Below are 22,679 nucleotides of genomic sequence, written 5' to 3'. Positions count from 1 at the left end.
AAAAAAAAAAGAAAAAATGAGCCAGGTGTGGTGGCATGTGCCTGTAATCCCAGCTACCTAGGAGGCTGAGGCAAGGTAATTGCTTGAACCCAGGAGGAGGAGGTTGCAGTGAGCCAAGATAGTGCACTGTACTCTAGCCTGGGCGACAGAGTGAGACTCCATCTCAAAGAAAAAGAAAAGAACAGAAGAAAACAAATAAAACTTCCATCCAGGGCATACAGGGGTCCATGCTTGCCCACACTCCACAGTGGTGGAAACCATGATGCTTGGAGGCTGGCTCAGAGTCAGGCACTGAAGAAAAATTGAATTCTCAGGGATCTCCAGCCTTTCCTTCTGCCACCCCCTCAGATGTCATGAAGGTACCTGCAGCAAAGGGACGGCAGGCCAAGAAATGGGGCCACTGGAGTCCAGACCTGACTCAAAGGTCAAGCGTCGGTCCTGGGGATGTGGTCAGGGAGATGAGCTTAATAGCATGGCCTCACCACAGAGGCAGGGGAGATTGACCTGACGCAGAGGCAGGGGAGGTTGACCTGACAAAGAGGCAGCGGAGGTTGACCTGACACCTTCCAGAATGCCTGCGTCAGGCTCATCTTGCCTTCCTCCTCCAAAAGCCTCAAAGGACTGGTTGGAAGAAGTTATAGCAGCCCCTTCTAGCTCTGCCTGTGGGCTTTTCCGATGGTGGAACTTCTCCATTCTCTCTTTTCTGACTTGTTCTCTTGTCATCCTCTTCCTGCTTTATATCTCAATTTTCCTTGCATGTTTCATCGTATTCTACCCCCTCTGTTCTCCTCCCTCCCTCCCTCTGCTTCTCTTTCTCTCTGTCTCTGCCTCTGTCCGTTTTACTGTCTCTGTTCATCTCTGCCCTCTTAGTGTCTCTCTTTCTGCTTCTGCCTCCCTCTGCTTCTCTCTGGATTTGAATGCGGTTCCCACAGTCTCCCTCTTCTTTGTCTTTCCATCTCTAGCTTCTCTATACTGGCAAGGTTCATGAAGATGTATTTCCAGGACACTTCATTTTGAAGGTTTCTGCCACAGACTTGGATGCTGATACCAATGCTCAGATCACATATTCTCTGCATGGCCCTGGGGCGCATGAATTCAAGCTGGATCCTCATACAGGTGGGTTTCCTGAGCTGCAGGATCAAGACAAGAACTTCTTTACTGTATACCAAGAGCCCAGTGCCATGGTATTCTCCTTGGAGAAGAAACAGGAATTCACTTATCCATCAGCAAACATATATTGGTCCTGTGTGCCAAGCATTGGACTGGGGACATAATAAATAGATTGATAAGACAAGATTTGGGTCTTTACAATCTAGTGGGAAAGGGAGTTACTGAAGTGGTTTTAAATGTGCTGAATTAAGAAAAAAATGCAGGGTGCTAAGGGGATTAATTTTATTCTTTTAAAATTTATTTAAGCACAGCTGACACCTTGGTTTCTCTTTTGCTTCCCCTTCCCTTTCCTCCCCGCCCCTCTTCCTTCCCTTCCCCTCCCCTCTCCTCTCCTCCTCTTTCCTCTTCTTCCCTTTTCTTTTCTTTTCTCCCCGTCCCTTTTTCTTTTCCTTCCTTCCTTCCTTCCTTCCTTCCTTCCTTCCTTCCTTCCTTCCCTCCTTCCCTCCTTCCCTCCTTCCCTCCTTCCCTCCTTCCCTCCTTCCCTCTTCCTTCCTTCCTTCCTTCCTTTCTTCCTTCCTTCCTTCCTTCCTTCCTTCCTTCCTTCCTTCCTTTCTTTCTTTCTTTCTTTCTTTCTTTCTTTCTTTCTTTCTTTCTTTCTTCTTTCTTTCTTTCTTTTTCTTTTCTTTCTTTTTTCTTTCTCTCTCTCTTTCTTTCTTTTCTTTCTTCTTTCTTTCTTCTCTCTCTCTCTTTCTGTCTTTCTGCTAGCTATGGGAATAGCTAGCAGAAAGACAGAACTTGACTTGGGCTATGGAGTGGGGTTCAGTAAAACATCACTGAGGAAATGCCACTTTATGTGAGACTTGCAGACACAGAAGAGTAAGCCAGGGGTAAGAGAATGGGGGAAAGAGCACTCAAAGTAGAAGGAAAACTTATACAAAGACCTTCTCTGGGGAAATAGTACCCTCACTGAGGACCTGACAGAAGGCCACAAACTGATGCCCAGAGAGGGAGGAGAAAGAACAAAGAATGAGGCTCCAGGGTGGGCAGAGCCAAATCACATCTTTAAAGCCATTGGAGGATTTAGGCAGGTGAATGTCATGGTCAGGAACATGATCTCAAGGTATCTGTGCTGCAAACTGGGGATTGCACCTCATAGAATTGTTGGGAAGATCACAAGTGAGAAAGCACATGGAAGCCTAGCCCAGGTCTGGCTCAGTGGATATGGTTGCCATTATCATTGTTACTAGTCAGGGGACAAAGCAGATTGGGAAGCAGAGATTTCTACAGGATAAGCCAGGAGTGCCCAGGAGAGCTGGGCTGTGAGTCTGGTGGAGTGGACTTCCTTTGGAAGAGCAGCCCACTGAGAAGGGATTTCTGTCCTACTGCTGCAGGGAAGGGTGCTGGGATGGGGAGCACAGAAAGCCCAGGTGACAAGGGCCAACTGCTGACACTTGGCTTGGGTTCAACAGCTCAAAGGATGACTTGGAGATACATGAGCAGGGCAGAGGGCTGTCCCACAAAGCTGCCTGGGTAGATAGGAGGCAATGTTGTCCTTCCTAACCCCAGCAGGGGCATGCAGAGTAACCCAGGCAGGTTACCTAACCTCTCTCTGCTGCTCTTTGTTCAGCAGCAGGATGATCAGTAAGGACTTAACAAAAACAAAACCAAAAAACCCAAACACTGACATTTTCTCTGAATATGAAAATAATACATGTTCATGGTATAAAATTCAAGCAATGTAGATAAGTATTATGCAGAAACTGGACCATCTGCATGACAACCCCTTTCCCCACAGATAAGGATTCTTGGTATATATTCTGACTGGTTTTCCATGCATCTCCAAAATGTTGATATGATCACTTCATGAAAGTAGAATACTATTTGTAACTTGCTTTTCTTGACTCAGCAGTATCTCGAAGCTCTATCATAATTCATTTGTGGTTACATGGTGTTTCAGAAAAACCTCTCTCAAACCAGGTTTTTCCTCTGCTTTCACACCCCAACAATCATCAACACAGAAGACTGTGACCAGACGTGAGTGGGTTTTCCCCCCTGCAACAAGCAATAGAGACCACTCAGGTGTCTTCTAATTCAATTCTGACACCACTTCCTGGAGATAGCATCAGATCCCACAGGTTGAGGGCTCAGTCCACAAGACTGTATCCCCTTCCCCAGACACCAGCTGCAAGTCCAGATCTCCAGAATGTCTGACCAACCGGCTTCAAGTTGGGGCTCCCACGACTCCTTCTTTGGGTTTGATTAATTTATTGGGACAGCTCACAGAACTCAGGAAAACACTTGGGTTTACTGGTTTATTATAAAGGATTTGCAAAGGATACAGGTGAAGAAAGGTGTAGTGCAAGGCATGAGGAAAGGGGCGTGGAGCTCCTGTGTCCTCCCTGGGCTCACCACCCTCCAAGAACCTCCGCGTGTTCAGCGATGTGGAAGCTCTGCAAACCCAGTCCTCTTGGGTTGTTATGGGAGCTTCATGATGCCAGCATTATTTCACCAGGGTACAAGGCAGGACCCTTTCTGGGGAGGGTCTTAAAACCCACAAAGAGAAAAGGAGGGAAAGATGGGAGTCCTGCTTTGGGGCAGGTAAAAGGAGAGCAGAAGGTCAGAGAGATTCTGTTTCCTGAGGCCTAACACACCCAACATCATAAGACTGTGTAACAAGGGCTATGAGAGTTGTGGGCAGGAGCCATGCATGAAAACCAAGACACATATAACACCACACATGGTATTTTGCTGTGTGGCTAAATCATAATATACTTAACCAGTCCCTTCTGAAAGACACATAGGATGATTTCAATCTGTTGCTATTATAAACAGTACAGCAGAGAATATCCTTGCACATAGCTTTTTATCTTTAGGTTGATTTTCTATAGAATATATATATATATATATATTCCTAGAAGTGGAATTATGAACCAAAGGATAAATGCATTTTATATATTGTTAGAAATTGCCTAATTAGCCTTTAAAAATATATCTATTTTTAGCTTGTTGGTGATGATCTTAAATTGGCAATGTGGTGAGGGAGTGTGTTTGGGAGAATCAGGGAGGTGAATGGGTGTGGGGGGACACAGGCTTAGCTGCTTTCCTGACTGTATTGACACTTCCTTGCTGTGAACAAAACTGTGTGGCTGGGTTTGTCTCCTGCAGATATCTAGAGGGCACATGCTTGGGTAATATTTAGAAAGCTCAACTTTTGTCATTTCTCTGGCCAGGGGAGCTGACCACACTCACACCCCTAGACCGAGAAAAGAAGGATGTGTTCAACCTTGTTGCCAAGGCGACGGATGGAGGTGGCCGATCGTGCCAGGCAGACGTGACCCTCCACGTGGAGGATGTGAATGACAATGCACCACGCTTCTTCCCCAGCCACTGTGCTGTGGCTGTCTTCGACAACACCACAGTTAAGACTCCTGTGGCTGTAGTATTTGCCCGGGATCCTGATCAAGGTGAGTCTGAGAAGGATTGAGGCCATTTCCAATGATTTCCTGGGTCACCTTGGGCAAGGGTTTGGCCCCTTTTGTGTCTCTCTAGGACTGATAATGACCGTGCCTCCTTGTTGAGTTTGTGGACGCTTAACAGTACAACGTATTTATCCTCAAACTGAACACTAAGTGCTATGTGACAAATGATTTTAGCAATGTGTTGAGGCAGCAGCAAGGTATTTCAGCCTTACTGTTTCTCCCCTTCCGCTTACACCCAGGGACTTTTTCAATACTGCCATTTAGGCATTTAATCATAAATAAACCAATCAGACTTATTCAGTTTTGTAATTTTATAATTCAGATAGGGTAATATAAATATTATAAAATTATATATATATATATATATATATCCTGTCCAATTTTCCTGAGTCAAATTTTATAATTCACATATGGTTAAAAAAAATGCTGTCAGCATCAGAACAGCCAGGTCAACATGGGAAAATGATGATGGTAAAAGTGGGACCAAAACACCCTGCTCTGTTTGACAACAGCAGGGTAAAATTAAGATTTTCTAAAGAAAGTGAGTTTCAGCTTGGCATTGAAGGAGGTGAGATATTCGAGGGATGTAGGGGTTCTAGGGAGGGCAGACAGTCAATACAAAGGCAGGGTAGCTGAACTGGGAAATGTGTGTATATGTTGTGTGTGTGTGTGTGTGTGTGTGTGTGTGTGTGTGTGTGTAAGGTAACAAGCGCAAGTGGAATAGACTTGCTCAAGATGCAGAAATGGGTTTGATAGGAGAGATCCAAATACATCAAGCTGGAGTGACCCATAATCCATGTTATCTACCTCTTCATCTGATGGCTGCAAGGCTCTGTAAGTGCTTCATTAACCAATGCTTACATACCTCCAGGGACAGGATGCTCTCTAACTTCTAAGCAGCCCCTTCCTTCCATGGTTCCTCAGGCCATTATCAAGTGGGACATCTGTCAGTCCCAGTCCTGCCCTCTGCAATCACACAGATCTCCTAGACACCTCCTAGAGTGGCCTTGTATCAATTTACCATTAATATTTTCAAAATGCTTATTCCAACCCAAATATTTCAACTAAATAATCCAGGTGTGGCTTGATCAGCATCTCTCTGTCTCTAGAAAAATGACGGTTTCTTCATGTAAGTGCCTATATGGGGAACATGCATGGCATGTGCATTTAACGGATATAAATTCAACTTTTCTCATAGGCAATTCCTGTCACCATTCCACTGAAGAAGTATGTGCTCCATGTGTGTGGGAGATGTGAGACCTCAGGCTCAGGGCTTGTGTTCATCTTACTGGGGGAGGACCTCACAACTGACCCTTAAATGCTAGTGTTTTTCACACACTATGGCCAACTGCTTCATCTGGTACTTAATCAAAGAAAATACCATAATTAGAGACAAAGCTGGAGAAACATTGTGTGTTTTGATTTACTAAGAACTTCCATGGGTGTTTTCTTAACTTTTTATGTTGATGTGATTATAGACTCCATAGGAAGTTGCAAAAATAGGACTGGTAAGGACTGTGTGCACTTTTCATGTGGTTTCCCTAACGGCAACATCTTACATAATAGTAGTATAACATCAAAACTGAAATCCCAGCTGCTTAGGGGGCTGAGGCAGGAGAATAGCTTGAACCAGGGAGGCAGAGGTTGCAGTGAGCTGAGATTGTCCCGCTGCACTCCAGCCCGACCACAGAGCAAGGCTCCATCTCAAAACAAAAACAAAAACAAAATAAAAACAAAAAAAACCCCTGGAAAATTGACATTGGTCCATTGGTCCATTGTTGGTAACTAGACTACAAGGCTTGCTACTCAGATTTCACCAGTTTTTATATGCACTCGTGTGTGTGTGTGTGTGTGTGTGTGTGTGTGTGTGTGTGTTTACATGCACACTTAGTTCTATGCAATATTATTCCATGTTTAGATTCTCGCAACCAACACCACAATCAAGACGCAGAACTGTTCTATCTCAGTCAAGGAACTCTCTATGGGTGATTTTATCTGCATATTTTTCCTTAATAAACTGATATTAGACCAAAATCCCCACATCATATTTTCAGATAATTTGGTAGATTTGTACCTCCCTTTCCCCAAAAAACCTTTTAGTGAGCCCCTGGGTCTCCCCGCCCCAGTCAAGACCCCTGCTGGAGAGATCCTCACTCCTAATATACCTGAGCCAGCCTGTCAGCCTTCCAGGGAGCCCCTCCCCGGGCGCTCCTGTGGCTGCAGGGTTTGCTGCAGGCAGGGCCAGAGGAGGCGCCCTCAGTATGGGTCACACCCTTGGTCTCCCTGCCAGGCCCCAATGCCCAGGTGGTTTACTCTCTGCCGGATTCCGCCGAAGGCCACTTTTCCATCGACGCCACCACGGGCGTCATCCGCCTGGAAAAGCCGCTGCAGGTCAGGCCCCAAGCACCACTGGAGCTCACTGTCCGTGCCTCCGACCTGGGCACCCCAATACCGCTGTCCACGCTGGGCACCGTCACGGTCTCGGTGGTGGGCCTAGAAGACTACCTGCCCGTGTTCCTGAACACCGAGCACAGCGTGCAGGTGCCCGAGGACGCCCCGCCTGGCACAGAGGTGCTGCAGCTGGCCACCCTCACTCGCCCAGGCGCTGAGAAGACCGGCTACCGCGTGGTCAGCGGGAACGAGCAGGGCAGGTTCCGCCTGGATGCTCGCACAGGTGAGAGCCCGAGCCACCGAGCCCCGAAGCGTTGCGTACAGGGTCTCAGGGAGCGCTGGGTTCCTCCGCTGTGGGGCTATCTGCCCCGTGCAGCGCCCCCAGAGCAGACTTCCTCTGGTCTTCTCCACTCTCTTCTGCTTCTCTCTGTCCTTTCCCCCAGCTTATGTGGGGACCTCCCTTAAAGGGGACCCTCCGACCTCCCCACTCAGGTCTCTGTGTCCAGGACCCTCAACCATCCACTCTCCTTCCACAGTTTGCGGCTTCATGGTCTCAGCTCGGGCCCAGCCAGGAGGCAGAAGCAGCTTGGCTGCAGAGGCAGAAAGCCCTCGCTGGAATCTGGGGCCTAAGCAACCCAGGACAAGGCTGCCTGCTTCCCTCCTACAGTCCCCACATCCACCCCAAACATCCTGGCACCCCTGAATTTCCCCTTACTCTCATGAAGAAAGAAAGAACTAGGAAACCTTCTCTCTTCTTTCCTATTAGCCACAGAAGAGTGTAAGTCAGGATCACAGAAACTCACAGAAGCATCTCAGAGGCCACCTAGGTCAGCCTGTGTCTCACACAGATTCCTCCCCATGGTGCCCCTGGAATGGTGCTCTCTACCTCCCCAAACAGCCGTCTTATCACTGAGCCATATATTTTAAAAATTTACTATGGAGATTTTGAACATATTAAAAATAGAATAAAGGCCGGGCGTGGTGGCTCACGCCTGTAATCCCAGCACTTTGGGAGGCCGAGGTGGGTGGATCACGAGGTCAAGAGATCGAGACCATCCTGGTCAACATAGTGAACCCCCTAGTCAACATAGTCTCTACTAAAAATACAAAAAATCAGGCCGGGCGCGGTGGCTCACGCCTGTAATCCCAGCACTTTGGGAGGCCGAGGCGGGTGGATCACGAGGTCAAGAGATCGAGACCATCCTGGTCAACATGGTGAAACCCCGTCTCTACTAAAAAAATACAAAACATTAGCTGGGCATGGTGGTGCGTGCCTGTAATCCCAGCTACTCAGGAGGCTGAGGCAGGAGAATTGCCTGAATCCAGGAGGCGGAGGTTGCGGTGAGCCGAGATCGCGCCATTGCACTCCAGCCTGGGCAACAAGATCGAAACTCCGTCTCAAAAAATAAAAAATAAAAATAAATAAAAATAGAATAGTACAATGTGCCCCATGTTCCCACCACCCAGCTTCAGTAATCATCAGCAGAGGCCAGCCTGGTTTCCTCTTTACCCTTCTGTCCCACATCCGTCCAATCCCAGACACTTTGTCATTTCATTTGTAAGGGCTTCAGTGTGTATCTCTGTATAATAATTCTTTTTCTAAACAAAACCACAATACCTTATCACGCCTAAAAGATAATAATTCCTTAATATCACCAGGCCATTTTCCAGATCCTCATAAATGTCATTTTGAAGTTGCCTTGTTAATATCCCCAAAACGTCTACATATTGCATTTGGTTGATATGCAAGATTTTAAGTGTCCTTAAATCTCTAACATTTCTTTTTCCTCTTTATTTCCCCCTGCCATATGTTTAATGAAACATTTGAGTCATGTGTCTGATGGAATTGTCCATAGTTTGGATTGGCTGGCTCTTTATAGTGTCTTGTAGCATATCCCTCAGGCCCTTGCATTTCCTAGCATGACATTGGGATTAAAGGCCTTGATCAGGTTTAGTCAACAGTGCTTGGTGAACAGTGCTTCATAGATGATGCTTGCATCATGTCCAGAGGCACAATAAGGGCTAATTGGCTCTTTTTTTTCTGCAATTAAGATAGGTGGTGAGTTTAGGTGTTGTCAGCCTGACTCATTATGTATAAACATATAGTTATAATTTGGGTATATAAGTCCACTATAGTCTTCTTCATCAGTCTTTCTTCTAATGGTTTTAAAACCTTTGCTGATCATTTTCTAGATAGATATACTTTTTCATGAAGGGCTGTAAAATGGTGATTTTCTAATCCTATTGCTCCTCATTATTTTCTGACTGAATTTTTTATAAAAAGATGTCCATTGGAAAATAAAATAAAACAAAAAGCAGAGTGTCCAACATTAACTATTTGGTTATCCAGGAAAGGCAGCATAAATCCTTGTTCTTTTATTTCTTTTTTCCAGTTTTCAAAATAATAACCTATGCCCTAACAATTTGTTGGCAACTTTGAGTTGGGTATTATAAATCTCATTTGATCACCTAAGGTCTGTCATTTACTAGCTGGGTGAGGTTGGGCAAGTCACTTGCCTTTTAGAGCATCTAGATCAATGGACTGGCCTAGAAAATAAGAATCACAATTATTCCTGCTCCATAGGGTTTTTATAGATCTCAATGAGATAAATTTAGCATTACATATTTAAATGAGATTTAAATCAAATAGTACAGAAACAAGTGAGGGAAACACTCCTGTTAGGAATGAGAATAAGGAAAATGAGGGAGATGAGGGGAAAGGGGTCAAGGGGATAGCAAAGGGAGATGGACAGGAAGATAGCGGACAACACTCACCTTGCCGAGCTCTGTTGAGCTGCCTCTCCTAGGGCTGGGCTCAGACCCTCAGTCCTGCACCTTTGAAGCCCCAACTGTCTCACTGCTCCTGTCACCTCTTGCTTCTTCAGGGATCCTGTATGTCAATGCGAGCCTGGACTTTGAGACAAGCCCCAAGTACTTTCTGTCCATTGAGTGCACCCGGAAGAGCTCCTCCTCCCTCAGTGACATAACCACAGTGGTGGTCAACATCACTGATGTCAACGAACACCGGCCCCGATTCCCCCAAGATCCATATAGCACAAGAGTCTTAGAGAATGCCCTTGTGGGTGACGTCATCCTCACGGTAAGGCTCTGCCACCTTGCTCTTTGTGGGGCACGAACTCTAGGCTGGGTTCTTATCTCACCCCCAACACCCAGCCATCTGTGAGCATGGATTAGTTTATTAATTTAACACACTGTAGATTTGACTCTGACTTGTGAGAGGTTTATGTGAGATTTGAGTATGGTCAAACCATATTCAGTCAAACTATCTCTCATGAGAGAATGTCTCAGAGCCATATGATAAGATCAGAGACTGACAGAATGGGGCGTTGGATAGGTGAGGCTTGTTAGGAGAAGAGAGAAAAGAGACAGACCCCAGAGGGACTGCCAGAGACTCCCAAGTCTGGGAAGGGCCTGGTCATCGCGGGTGACATGGAATGACAGTTGGGGCAGGGGCTGAGGGGACATTAAATAATACCTTTTTCATTTAAATATGCAGTAGCTCTCTCATTCAATGGAGCGATGTCCACCCACACACCCACACTCCCACACTCTTCGTCCCACCTTCCAGTCTCCTCTACCTCCACTCCCCGATATGGTGCACCCTATGCTCCAACCACACAGGAATATGTACCTTTCCCCAGAACATCGTCTGCACTTCCGCACTCTGGGCTCACACTATTTCATCTGCCTGGAATGCCTGCTCCAGCCTCAAAAGCACCCCTGAGCCTTCAGGTCTTCATGAATCCTTTTCTAATCTCCCCAGTGTAACGTATCACTCTGTGCTCTGTGCTCTCATAAGGCTGATCATACTCTACCCCAAATTAGAATTACCCATAAAATTAGACATTAAACTTTCTGCAGGAATATTTGTTTTAGCACATTCCTCACCTACTAGGACAGGGCCTAGCATACTATTAGCAAGAGTGAACAAGTGAATGAATGAATAAACCATGGCATGATGAATTCCATGCTAGGATGTAAGTGAAGAGATTTCTTTGGCAGGGATGACTGTGATCCAGGTATTGCCAGCTCAAAGGGGCAGGGACATATCTGTTTCCTCATACATTCCCAGGGATCAAGATCCTGTCCCTCCATTCACAATCCCCCTACCCTCCTGCAGGTATCAGCGACTGATGAAGATGGACCCCTAAATAGTGACATTACCTATAGCCTGGTAGGAGGGAATCAGCTTGGGCACTTCGCCATTCACCCCAAGAAGGGGGAGCTACAGGTGGCCAAGGCTCTGGACTGGGAACAGGTGAGTCATGTGGGAGGGGCCCAACCTGAGCTAATCAGAGCAGCGACACAGTCCCAGGCATCCAGAAGTTGAATCGCAGTCAAGACCTCATCCTGAAACTTCCTCAGACCTGCCCAGAATGTCTCTCACTTGTTTTCTCTGCGAGGCCTCCGTGGACTGTGTGGCCAGAGGCAGGAGAGGGACTGAGTGACCCGTAACCTTCCCCAGAGGATCTCAGGTGGCTTCTCACAATTGAGTAGAGATCATTGGATCATTATAAAGTAGCCACATTTTTGAGCACCTACTGTGAGCTAGACACTTTCCTAAATGCTTTAAAAGGATTTATGCCATTTGATCCGCAAAATAATTTAAGGAAGTGCATCCTGACATTACCCTCATATAAAATCATTCAATTTCCCAAGGTCTCATTGCAAGCAAATGATTGAACAGGGAATCACAGCTATTTCTGACTCCAGAACCTAAGCCCTAAAATGCCATGGGTGGGCAATGGGGGTGGGCATAGGGAAGTGTCTCCAACTTATTTTTCTGAAAATGTTAGTGATGACTCAAGGGGCAGAAGAAGGGACAACCACTTCATTGCTAACTTCCAGTGGGCATTCTGCAATAGGCCTCTAGCTATTCCCTGAAGCTCCGAGCCACAGACAGCGGGCAGCCTCCACTGCATGAGGACACAGACATCACTATCCAAGTGGCTGATGTCAATGATAACCCACCAAGATTCTTCCAGCTCAACTATAGCACCACTGTCCAGGTAAGCTTGAGCCACCAAGGCACCCGAAGCCCTTCCTCCCTTCATTTCCCTCCTAGCAGAAGGTGCTCTTCAGTGGTGTTAGTCCACATGAACAATGGCTGTGACCTTGACACTGATGTCCCCAAGGCAACAAAGACTGCTGCAGGACATTATAGACTTGAAAGGAATCAGGCACTGTGTTAGGCACTTCCATATCTATTACCTCATTTGAGGCTCATAACAGCCATATGAAGTAGGTAGTGCCCATTTTACAGATTTAGAAGATTGAGGTAAAACAAAAACAAAAACAAAAACATGCCACAGCTAGAACGTGGCAAACTTGGAATTTAACACTAGTTTTTTTTTTTTTTTTCCAGAACCCAAGCTCTTCCCTACCAATGATTTACAAATAGGATTTGAAGAGGGCCTTGGGATTCTATGAGTAACTTTCAGGGCCATAAAGGGTGAGGGAGGTGAGGAAGTAAATAAAAAGGCAGAGTTCTGGGTCCCACTATGCATCACCTAGGGTTGTTCCACTTCTGTTTTATATATTATGGGCATGGGTTAGGATGCTTGGCTGCAAATAGTAAGTTACCTGACTAAAAATACTTTTTCTGAGAATATCCCCAGTCCACATCTGAACGAAAGCAGGACTTTGTAAGAAAGCAAGAGAGAGCGTCTGTTGGATAGGCACCGATCAGTTTCTGCCCATTAGATTCTGTTTGTAGATAACATTGTGAGGCCAAAAAGTTAACAACCATTACGTTATAGTATACTAAATTCCCATGTTATGCAAACAGAGGCTAAAATGAGACTCAGGGAATCTGGTTTTTCCTAAATTTTTACTCATCTTTAAGTGCACTTATCAGAAGCATATGATATGCAGGTCTTCTAAGGAAGAAACCATTTGTAAGTATTCAGTTGGCTTTGGAAATCACAACATTCCCTTACTATCTCAGGGAATAACTAACTTAAGTACACGATTCATCAGTGTGTGATCTTGGGCAAGTCATCTCTCTACAGAATAAAGGGTTTAATCTTAGATCTCTAAGAATCCTTTCAGCCCCAATGGGCTGTGTTTCTGAGACCAAACACTGCCCTCAGGGAGCTCCTGATCTAGACAAAAAAGTCACAACTACCTCGAAGGCAGGCAGAATGAATGAGCAGCAGTTTGATGTCTAGGCACCATCTACAAGCAGTGTGCCAAGGACGCATTCCAGATGATGGACCCAGACAGGTGCAAAGGAAGGACCAGGACTCATTTTGCTCTTTGGTTTCCCATCACTCTTGGTCTCAGGAGAACTCCCCCATCGGCAGCAAAGTCCTGCAGCTGATCCTGAGTGACCCGGACTCTCCAGAGAATGGCCCCCCCTACTCGTTCCGAATCACCAAGGGGAACAATGGCTCTGCCTTCCGAGTGACCCCAGATGGATGGCTGGTGACCGCTGACGGCCTAAGCAGGAGGGCCCAGGAGTGGTATCAGCTTCAAATCCAGGTGAGAGCTGTGCTAGGCTTCTGGTGGTGACCACAGGGACAGTAAAGATTCTGGCAAAAGCCCTACCAGTGCTCCTTTTTTGTTTGTTTTTGAGATGGAGTTTCACTCTTTGTTGCCCAGGCTGTAGTACAATGGTGCAATCTCAGCTCACTGCAACATTCGCCTCCCGGGTTAAAGTGATTCTCCCATCTCAGCCTCTCCAGTAGCTGGGATTACAGGCACGCACCACCACCCCTGGCCAATTTTGTATTTTTAGTGGAGATGGGGTTTCACCATGTTGGCCAGGCTGGTCTCGAACTCCTGACCTCAGGTAATCCACCTGCCTTGGCTTCCCAAAGTGCTGGGATTACAAGTGTGAGCCGCTATGCCTGGCCATCCGGTGCTTCTATCATTAGGGAAAACAATGTAGAAAGCACTTAGGATGCATCAGGCACTGGGCTAGGTGCAGTTCAATTGCCTTTGCAAATTGCAACATCCTCATAACACTCTTAAGGCAGGTATAGTTACCACCCACTTTATAGATGAGGAAACTGAGGAACACAGAGGATTTAAGTGACTCGCTTAAAGTAAGACCGGCAATAAGTGGCAGAGATGGGTTGCTTCAAACCTAAGCACTCTGGCCCCAGAGTCCAACCTCTTAATCTCTGCTCTATGCCTCAGCAAAACACTCTGGCTGTAGCTCTTAGAGCTTAGCCAGAACAGCTCTCTGAACTTCAGGAGCTAAAAAAGCCTACCTCCGAGAACTGGCGTGGGGCCCAAGTGAGATTTTGTGTGTACATGTGGAGGGTTGTATAGGAATTGCTAAGGAACAGTGGCCAAGATGGTGGTCAAATATCTCTCCCTCACTTCATTTCCCCAAATCCCTTTCCTAAATCTCAACTCCAGTGGACCCTACTGTTCTGTGAATTTATGGGCTGGGAATGATGCATTCATTCTTTAAGTCACTCCATCTCACAACAAGTATTTATTGAGTACCTACTGCAGACGAAGCCTTTTGCAAGCTGCTGGGAACACAGCAGAGGGTAAGGAGGGAATGGTTCCTGTCTCCAGGGGCTTTCAGTTGTAATCATGGAGATAAACAATAAACAGGCGAAGAAGAAATAACATCCTTACATACGATGATATGGAAGTAAAGTGATGAGAGACTCATAAGACAGGGGGACACACATTCAGAAGGAGGCTGCTCCCAGGAGGTGACAGTTGAGCAGAGGGCCAAGCTACCAACCATGTGAAAAGTGGGCAGGAGAGTCTTCCAGGGAGGAAGAACAACATGAGCTGGGAAAGAGCCTGAAGTGGCTTGAGGTGTGGCTGAGGTGCTCAGAACATCATGAGCAGGGATGAGAATGAGGACAAGGATAGGCTGGGCAGAGCATGGGGGCCTTGTGGCTTGGATGACTGTATCATCTGAGGTCCAAACTGTGACCTTTTGAGAGTGAAAGAAGCACTGATTTAGTCCATTTGGGCTGCTACAACAGAATACCATAGGCTGGGAGGCTTAAAGAACAGAAATTTATTTCCCACAGTTCTGGAGGCTGGAAGTCCAAGATCAGGTTGCCAGCATGGCTGGGTTCTGGTGAGCGCCCCCTTCTGGACTGCAGACTGCCAGCTTCTCATTGTATGCTCACATGGCTCTTCTCATAAGGGCCATAACCCCATTTGAGGGCTCTACCTCCAAATAGGATTACATTGGGGATTACATTTTAACATATGAATTTTGAGGGGACACAAACATTCAATCCAAAACAGGCAGTGAAAATAATACTTGGTGATAGTTGATTCGCAAGAGGTAAAAATCAAGACTGTCCTTGACAAGCCAGGGCATCTAATCAGCTAAGTGTATGTCTTGGTAACACTTTTAGATTCTAATCTGAGTACAGTGAGAGGTGGTTGAAGGGTTTCAGATAGAAAACGGATCCTTTTTGTGTCTCAGAAAGCTCATTTTTCAAGCTCTATAGAGTGGGTGAGGGAGACCAATGAGAAGTCATCCAAGCTGGAGATAGTGGTGCTGAGACCTTGGAGTGATGGAGAAGATGCAGGAAGTAGACAGATTTGGGACAGATTTTGCATGTAAATAGGCAGGAGTTGGTGGAGTGGATGTGGGAACAGAAAGAAAAGTGAAGATTCAGGAATGATTTCTAAATTGCTGGCTCCAGTGAAGACTTGGGTGGTAGTGCATGTGTGAGACTGGAAAGGCCCAGACGGGAAGGCAGGACAGGTTTATGGTCTAAACCAAGGCTCTGTTTTGCATATTATCTCCCAACTGTTTGTGAGACATCCAAGTGGAGGTCTGGGAATGGGTAGCTGGGAATGGGAGGGGATAGGTGGATGGCCCTCGAAGCCAAGAGCATGGATGTGATTGCCTAGAGAGAGATGAGAGAGAATGGCTTCCTGACCTCGTATTCTCAGACCCAGGCCCAGGCCCCGGCCTAGACAGGTGCTTAGTAAAGACTGGCATCATCACCATCAATTGCATTTGTCCCGTATTTCCACTCCCATGCACTAGGAAGCACCACAGGCCAGCAAAGAAAAACACAGGCTATGGACACAGATAGGTATTCAGATTCTGCTCAGGCCTTGCCTGCTGTATGACCTTGGGCAAGTTACTTCACCTCTCTGAGTCTCAGTTATATCTTTGGTAGAGTGGGTGACTTAATAGTACCTGTCTCATAAGAAAGATAAATCATGATAATGCATTTAAAGCATCATAGTTTATGATAATGACTAGCACATGGTTTGTACTGAGTTAATGATAACTATGCATTATATATAATCAGTAGTAGTATTGTTGTAGCTAATGTTAGCTATACATTATAATTAGTAGTAGTGTTGGCCAGGTGTGGTGGCTCAAGCCTGTAATCCTAGCACTTTGGGAGGCTGAGGTGGGCAAAACCCCATCTCTAGTAAAAATACAAAAATTAGCCACATGTGGTGGCATGTGCCTGTAATCTCAGCTACTCAGGAGGCTAAGGCAGGAGAATCGGTTGAACCTGGGAGGCGGAGGCTGCAGTGAGCTAAGTCTCCACTGCACTCCAGCCTGGATGACAGAGCAAGACTCCATCTCAAAAAAAAAAAAAGAAAAAAAGAAAGAAAGAAAATTAGTAGTAGTGTTAATTATTGTTGTTGCTATTGCTATCTTTTCAGTGTTATGCACAACTTCCAGCAATAAGTGTAATCTTACAACATTCTTGCGTATGAAAAGTGTTGGAGTGTATGTGAACAAGATGTTACGACAGGGAAAATTGTGGAGACCCTTGTTGACAGTGGAGGGAGCAATAACATCACTGAGGAGAGGAAGGCAAGCTTGTCCTTTCTAAGTCAGGCAGGAAGTTGCAGGGACATATGGTGAAACATGAAAGGAAAACGCACTTTTCATTTACGTTCTTTTCCCTACTTAAGTATGGTCCTGTCACCCGCACGGCCTCTCACAGTTCTGGCATAAACTGCAACCCTGCGTGCGCCAGCCGTGCCTCCCTGCCCACCTGCTCCAGCACCCGTGTCCTGTCTATGCTGCTGAACACATCGCCTTCATTCCTACCCAGGGACCTTCCACTTGCTGTTCCCTCTATCACCTCTTCTCATCCCTTCTCATCCCTCAGAACTCAAATGTCCCTCTGCAGAGACTCCTTCCCTTTTAATCTGATCAAAGTGAGTCTCTGTTTATTTCCTTCACAGCACTTTATCCAAGTTATTTGGTAACTTATTTATTGCCTCTTTTCTCCTGGCCCCCGCAGGAGACTTTGTTGACTGACCAGAGGAACAATTCCCACTCCCACACTAATCACAGAGCAAAAGGGAATCCCAACGAGAACTTTCTTAGGCTGAGCAGGGTGCATGGTGCATCAGAATCGCTGAGATATCTGAGGGCACACTTGAGGAGAGGGACAGAATGAGAAAGTTCATGAGGAAGTTAGCCCAAGTCTATGGCTGGAGAGATTTAGGAAGAGGCTCAGAGAGCCTAGTGTCAGATGAGGAAACTGCATTGTTTTACTGCACGGTATAGTATGTAACTCCCTCCTTCATTCTTTACAAAACCTTCAGAAAATCTTTATCATATGTCAGTGCTTTTGGAGTTAGATTTTTTTTCTAAATGCGACAACACACTGAGCCAGCCCTCAAGCTGGATGTGGGGCAGACAGACATGGCTCCGCAAAAAGGTCCAGCCTCAGTCGGGCCCAAGAGCGCTGCAGTTCCGTTAGGTGACAGCAGTGTTTGTCTTGCCCACAGGCATCAGACAGTGGCAACCCTTCCCTCTCGTCTTCCACGTCTGTCCGTGTACATGTCACAGAGAAGAGCCACTACGCACCCTCTGCTCTCCCACTGGAGATCTTCATCACTGTCGGGGAGGAGGAGTTCCAGGGTGGCATGGTTGGTAAGATCCATGCCACAGACCGGGACCCCCAGGACACGCTGACCTACAGCCTGGCAGAAGAGGAGACCCTGGGCAAGTACTTCTCGGTGGGTGCGCCCGATGGCAAGATTATCGCCGCCCAGAGCCTGCCTCGTGGCCGCTACTCTTTCAACGTCACGGTCAGCGATGGGACCTTCACCACGACTGCTGGGGTCCACGTGTATGTGTGGCATGTGGGAAGGGAGGCTCTGCAGCAGGCCGTGTGGATGGGCTTCTACCAGCTCACCCCCGAGGAGCTGGTGAGTGACCACTGGCGGAACCTGCAGAGGTTCCTCAGCCACAAGCTGGACATCAAACGGGCTAACATTCACTTGGCCAGCCTTCAGCCTGCAGAGGCCGTGGCTGGTGTGGATGTGCTCCTGATCTTTGAGGAGCATTCCGGAACCTTCTATGAGCTCCAGGAGCTGGCATCCATCATCAATCACTCAGCCAAGGAGATGGAGCATTCAGTGGGGGTTCAGATGCGGTCAGCTATGCCCGTGGTGCCCTGCCAGGGGCCAACCTGCCAGGGTCAAATCTGCCATGACACAGTGCACATGGACCCCAAGGTTGGGCCCACGTACAGCACCGCCAGGCTCAGTATCCTGACCCCACGGCACCGCCTGCAGAGGAGCTGCTCCTGCAATGGTGAGCACAGCATCTTCCCAAGGGATGAGCAGCAGTGCTGGGCTCAGCCCGCCTGACTCTAAGCATGCAGATTCCACCGAGGTGCTGTGGGAGAGTTCAGGGAAGTTGCAATAAGGCCAAAGGCCACCGATCACCATAAGACAGGCAGTGGCCTCACAAAATCTAGTTATGGAATAATATCCAATTCTCAGCTCCTTTTTGAGATTAAGAAAATAACAATAAGAATACAATATGCAGTTTAACATCATGGCTAAGAGCATAGGCTGTGGCTTCAGGCCTCATGGGTTAAAATCCCAACTCTACCACTTACTAACCAGGTGACTTTAAGAAAATTACTTCACCTCTCTGTGCCTTTGAGCTGGGCTGTGGTAGTAATTAAATCAGTACTATATATCAAGTGCTTGCTTAGAACAGTGTCTAATGTATAGAAAGTGCTCAATAAATATGAGTTACTAATACTCCTGCTATTATTACCATAGTCTGCTGGTTATAAGCTCAAGGTTTAGACTCAGACAGCTCAGGTTCAAACCCTAGCTCCATCAGTCACGAGCTGTGTAACCTTGGGTGTGTTGTTAAAACCCTCTGAGCTTTTTAGTTTCCCATCTATAAAATAGTGAAAACCATAACATCCACCTCCTGGAGTTGGTTTGGGGGGTAAATTACATAATAGTTATAAAAGCACTTAACCCATGGCTGGCCCATAATAAGCCCCAGATCAATGGTCACTGTCATTCCCATGGTAGCAGTTGTTGCTATAAGGAGCCTGCTGTATGCCAGGCTCTGTGTAGGTGTCACCTAAACTAATGGGCCCCACAGCCCTAAAAGCAGGGTTGTCAATCTCGTCTGCAGTTGAAACTGAGATATGAGATTTAGTTTGCTTGAAACTGTACAGCTTCCAGTGAGGGCCTGGTTATTCAAACATCTGTGTGTCCCACTCTAAAGCCCGAACGCTTCATAAGCTCTTTAGGCACTCCATTTTCTAGCAAGACTCACCTAGCACCCCTGGCATGAAGACCAAGGGAGCAGCTCAGGAGCATTGGCTAAAGGAAAGTGACATGGCCTTCAGCTCACCAGCGCCCCTGCCTGGCCTGCCCTGCCCTGCCCTTTATGGGTCCAGCCTCCTGGCATTCTGGATATTCTTTCTCAGAAGATTTGTGGACTTTGTCCAGGGACCACTCGATTTAGGCTGGGAGGGCTTCTCTCTGTTGGGGAGGGGAGTTCCTTCTATATGTCTCTTGCCCCAGAACCTGCTACAGAAAAAGCCAAGATGGCTGAAGGGTCTCTCTTGGCCACCTGGCATCAGATAGCAGGGGTTCCAAAATTCAAGATTTTGCAAAGTCTCCTGGAGAGTGTGATTTTAAAGAGACATGCTCCTGGGTGTCGCCTCTAGAGGTTTTTTATGTAGAAGGTCCTGAGTGAGTCCTAGAGGTGGCATTTAATTATGAAGCAGCAGGTACAAGGGCTTGCATTGAAGAAATACTAGAAAAATTCACTGATCACCAGTCAGTTGCAAAGAGGTTTTTTATTTTATTTTTTAACATTTCAGTGAAATGTAAAATATACAGGAAACCAATTCATGTACCATAACTACACGCCTCAAACAATTTTTATAAAGCAAATATACCTGTGTAGCCAGCACCCAGATCAAGGAAAGAATATGACTAATATCTCAGAAGCCTCCCTTGGCACCCCCCTTCTAGTTGTTACACCCATGATGGTAATATTTTTAAAATACATATTTCCATGTGCTGCCCAGAACTACTGAATCAGACTCTGAGAGGAGAACTTAGGATTCTGTGTCATAAAGACTCTCCAGCTGCTCCTGATATCCCCCCAGGTGTGGGAATTTCTGATCTAGATGATCTTCAATAACACATACAATAAGTACCCACTACAATGACATTGCCAGTGTCAGGGAATTTTGTACTTCTTTGGATTTTTTTTTTTTTTTTTTTGAGATGGAGTCTTGCTCTGTCCCTCAGGCTGGAGTGGCGTGATCTCAGCTCCCTGCAACTTTTGCCTCCTAAGATCAAGCGAGTCTCCTGCCTCAGCCTCCTGAGCAGCTGGAATTACAGGCAAGCACCATCATGCCTGGCTAATTTTTGTATTTTTAGTAGAGACAGGGTTTCACCATGTTGACCAGGCTGGTCTCAAACTCCTGACCTCAGGTGATCCGCTTGTCTTGGCCTTCCAAATTCTGGGATTACAGGTGTGAGCCACTGCATCCGGCTGGAATCTGTGGATGTTATAATCCCTTGTGCCTCATCCTGACTGGTTCTTCCTTCTCCTCCTTTTGGCCTTTGTTCTCTGTCTTCAACAATTCCTCTTTGCTAGGTATCTGGGGGCTGGACCGCTCATTCTTGTCCCCTGACAACCGATAATCTTATTCACACTGGGGTTTTGGGGATTTAATAGCTGGACTCACTTCCGGGGAGGGTGGATTTTTTAAGATCTGGGGAGGGCAGTGCTTCCCAAAGAGCGTTCCACAGAATGCTCTTCCCAAGGCGGGGGTCCACGTAAGGGTGTCCCACAGTCAAAGAAGCTTAAGAAACTGAAGTTTACTCCATAATATGCAACTGTGCATTAGCCATTGCTAAGGCAGGATGGAGGATGCCAGACTTTACAGAAGTTTTGGCCATTCAGTCGATCACTACCTGCCTCTTTATCATAGCAGCATTTTATTGTTTACCTAAATGATTAGCTCCCGCTGATATAAGGAGATATCCTGAAGCAAAAACATTTGGGGGTCTAAAATCACACATAAATGCAAAATCTACATTCCCAAGTGATGCCAGAAATAACACAGAAACTATGTAGGATAAAAACTTTAATTTTCACACACTTGATTCGTTATATTTCTGGCCTGATTTTTGCTTTCCTTTAAAAAACATTATTATTATTATTATCATTAGAGATGTGGTCTCCATCTGTCACCCATGCTGGAATGCAGTGGCAAGATCATGGCTCACTACAGCCTTGACTTCCTAGCTCAAGTGATACTCCTACCTCAGCTGAGAGGATGTAATTCCAAGTAACTGGATTTGTAGGGATGTGGCATCATGACTGGCTATTTTTACTTTTATTTTATTTTTTAGAGATGAGGTCTTGCTCTGTTGCCCCAGCTGGTCTCGAACTTCTGGGTTCAGGTGATCCTCCCACCACAGCCTCCCAAACTGCCGGGATTATAGGCATGAACCATCGCATCTGGATGACTTTTGCTTTCTTAATGGTTTAATGTTCATATTCTTGACCCAGGCTGGGACCTAAGGCAGGGGTCCCTGCAGCCAGCGGAAGGTAGGGGGATGGCTCTTGTCTGGCTCTATTTGTGAGACCGGAAAGGTTCGACACAACTGGTACCCAGCCTAGTTTCTTCATGTATAAAATATGAGCAATGACTCTACCACCCAAGGACTGAATAAGACAAAGTCAACCCAAGGGCTCCGTGGGGACCACTGCAAGTGGAAGTGACAGCTTCGGTTGCTTTCTCAGGTACAGCTGCAAGGTTCAGTGGTCAGAGCTACGTGCGGTACAGGCCCCCAGCGGCTCAGAACTGGCACATCAGTTTCTACCTGAAAACACTCCAGCCACAGGCCACTCTCCTATTCACCAATGAAACAGCGTCCATCTCCCTGAAGGTAAGGCACTGCCAGCCTGAGAGATTTCATATGGGTGTCCCAGGCTGGGGAGGTAGGGGTGCAGCATTAGGAATGCAAGGAAGCCCACTTGTGGCAAAGAAATCCCTACAGTTTTAAGGGATTCTGGGTGTGACTGTTGGGCCACATGACTGACCCATCCTGGATGGCCACAGCCAACCAACCTGGAGATATACGTCCAAGGACAACCACAAGTGGTGCTGCTTGCTGTGTGAGGTAAGATGGAAATGAAGATGGATGAGGTCACCTATCCCTGGTGCCGTTACCACTTCTGCTGAGTAATAGGCCAGTGTTTCCCAGGGAGTGGGGGATGGCCTACCACTGTGGGTTCCCAAGATGACAAATCCATGAAGTCACATGGAATCACATGAAAGAAAAATAAATTTTCTTTGTAATAATCATTCAGTCCTTTGGATTATGTCATGTAGAAGGTCACAGTCTGCTTATCTAATTTTAACACCTGTATCACGTGCCAGTTAACCATTTCTTTTTTTTTTTTTTTTTTTT

The 22,679-nt window shown here is 46.5% G+C and overlaps 1 protein-coding gene across 2 annotated transcripts in view; it reads left to right on the top strand.

The window, feature by feature from the left end:
* FAT2 (FAT atypical cadherin 2) overlaps positions 1 to 22,679 on the top strand; it is an 89,805-nt gene that overhangs the window by 53,556 nt on the left and 13,570 nt on the right. For both annotated transcript variants that reach the window (XM_017540512.2, XM_017540510.2), the window contains exons 12-20: positions 963 to 1,116; positions 4,341 to 4,574; positions 6,880 to 7,263; positions 9,866 to 10,080; positions 11,122 to 11,259; positions 11,867 to 12,010; positions 13,287 to 13,484; positions 17,709 to 18,519; positions 22,009 to 22,154. In XM_017540512.2, coding sequence (XP_017396001.1) covers positions 963 to 1,116; positions 4,341 to 4,574; positions 6,880 to 7,263; positions 9,866 to 10,080; positions 11,122 to 11,259; positions 11,867 to 12,010; positions 13,287 to 13,484; positions 17,709 to 18,519; positions 22,009 to 22,154 — 2,424 coding nt within the window. The remainder of the gene's footprint in view (positions 1 to 962; positions 1,117 to 4,340; positions 4,575 to 6,879; positions 7,264 to 9,865; positions 10,081 to 11,121; positions 11,260 to 11,866; positions 12,011 to 13,286; positions 13,485 to 17,708; positions 18,520 to 22,008; positions 22,155 to 22,679) is intronic.

The sequence above is a fragment of the Cebus imitator genome, unplaced genomic scaffold (assembly GCF_001604975.1).
Source record: "Cebus imitator isolate Cc_AM_T3 unplaced genomic scaffold, Cebus_imitator-1.0 Scaffold126, whole genome shotgun sequence".
NCBI classification, from domain to species: domain Eukaryota; kingdom Metazoa; phylum Chordata; class Mammalia; order Primates; family Cebidae; genus Cebus; species Cebus imitator.
This window is presented reverse-complemented; position numbering and strand designations above follow the sequence as displayed.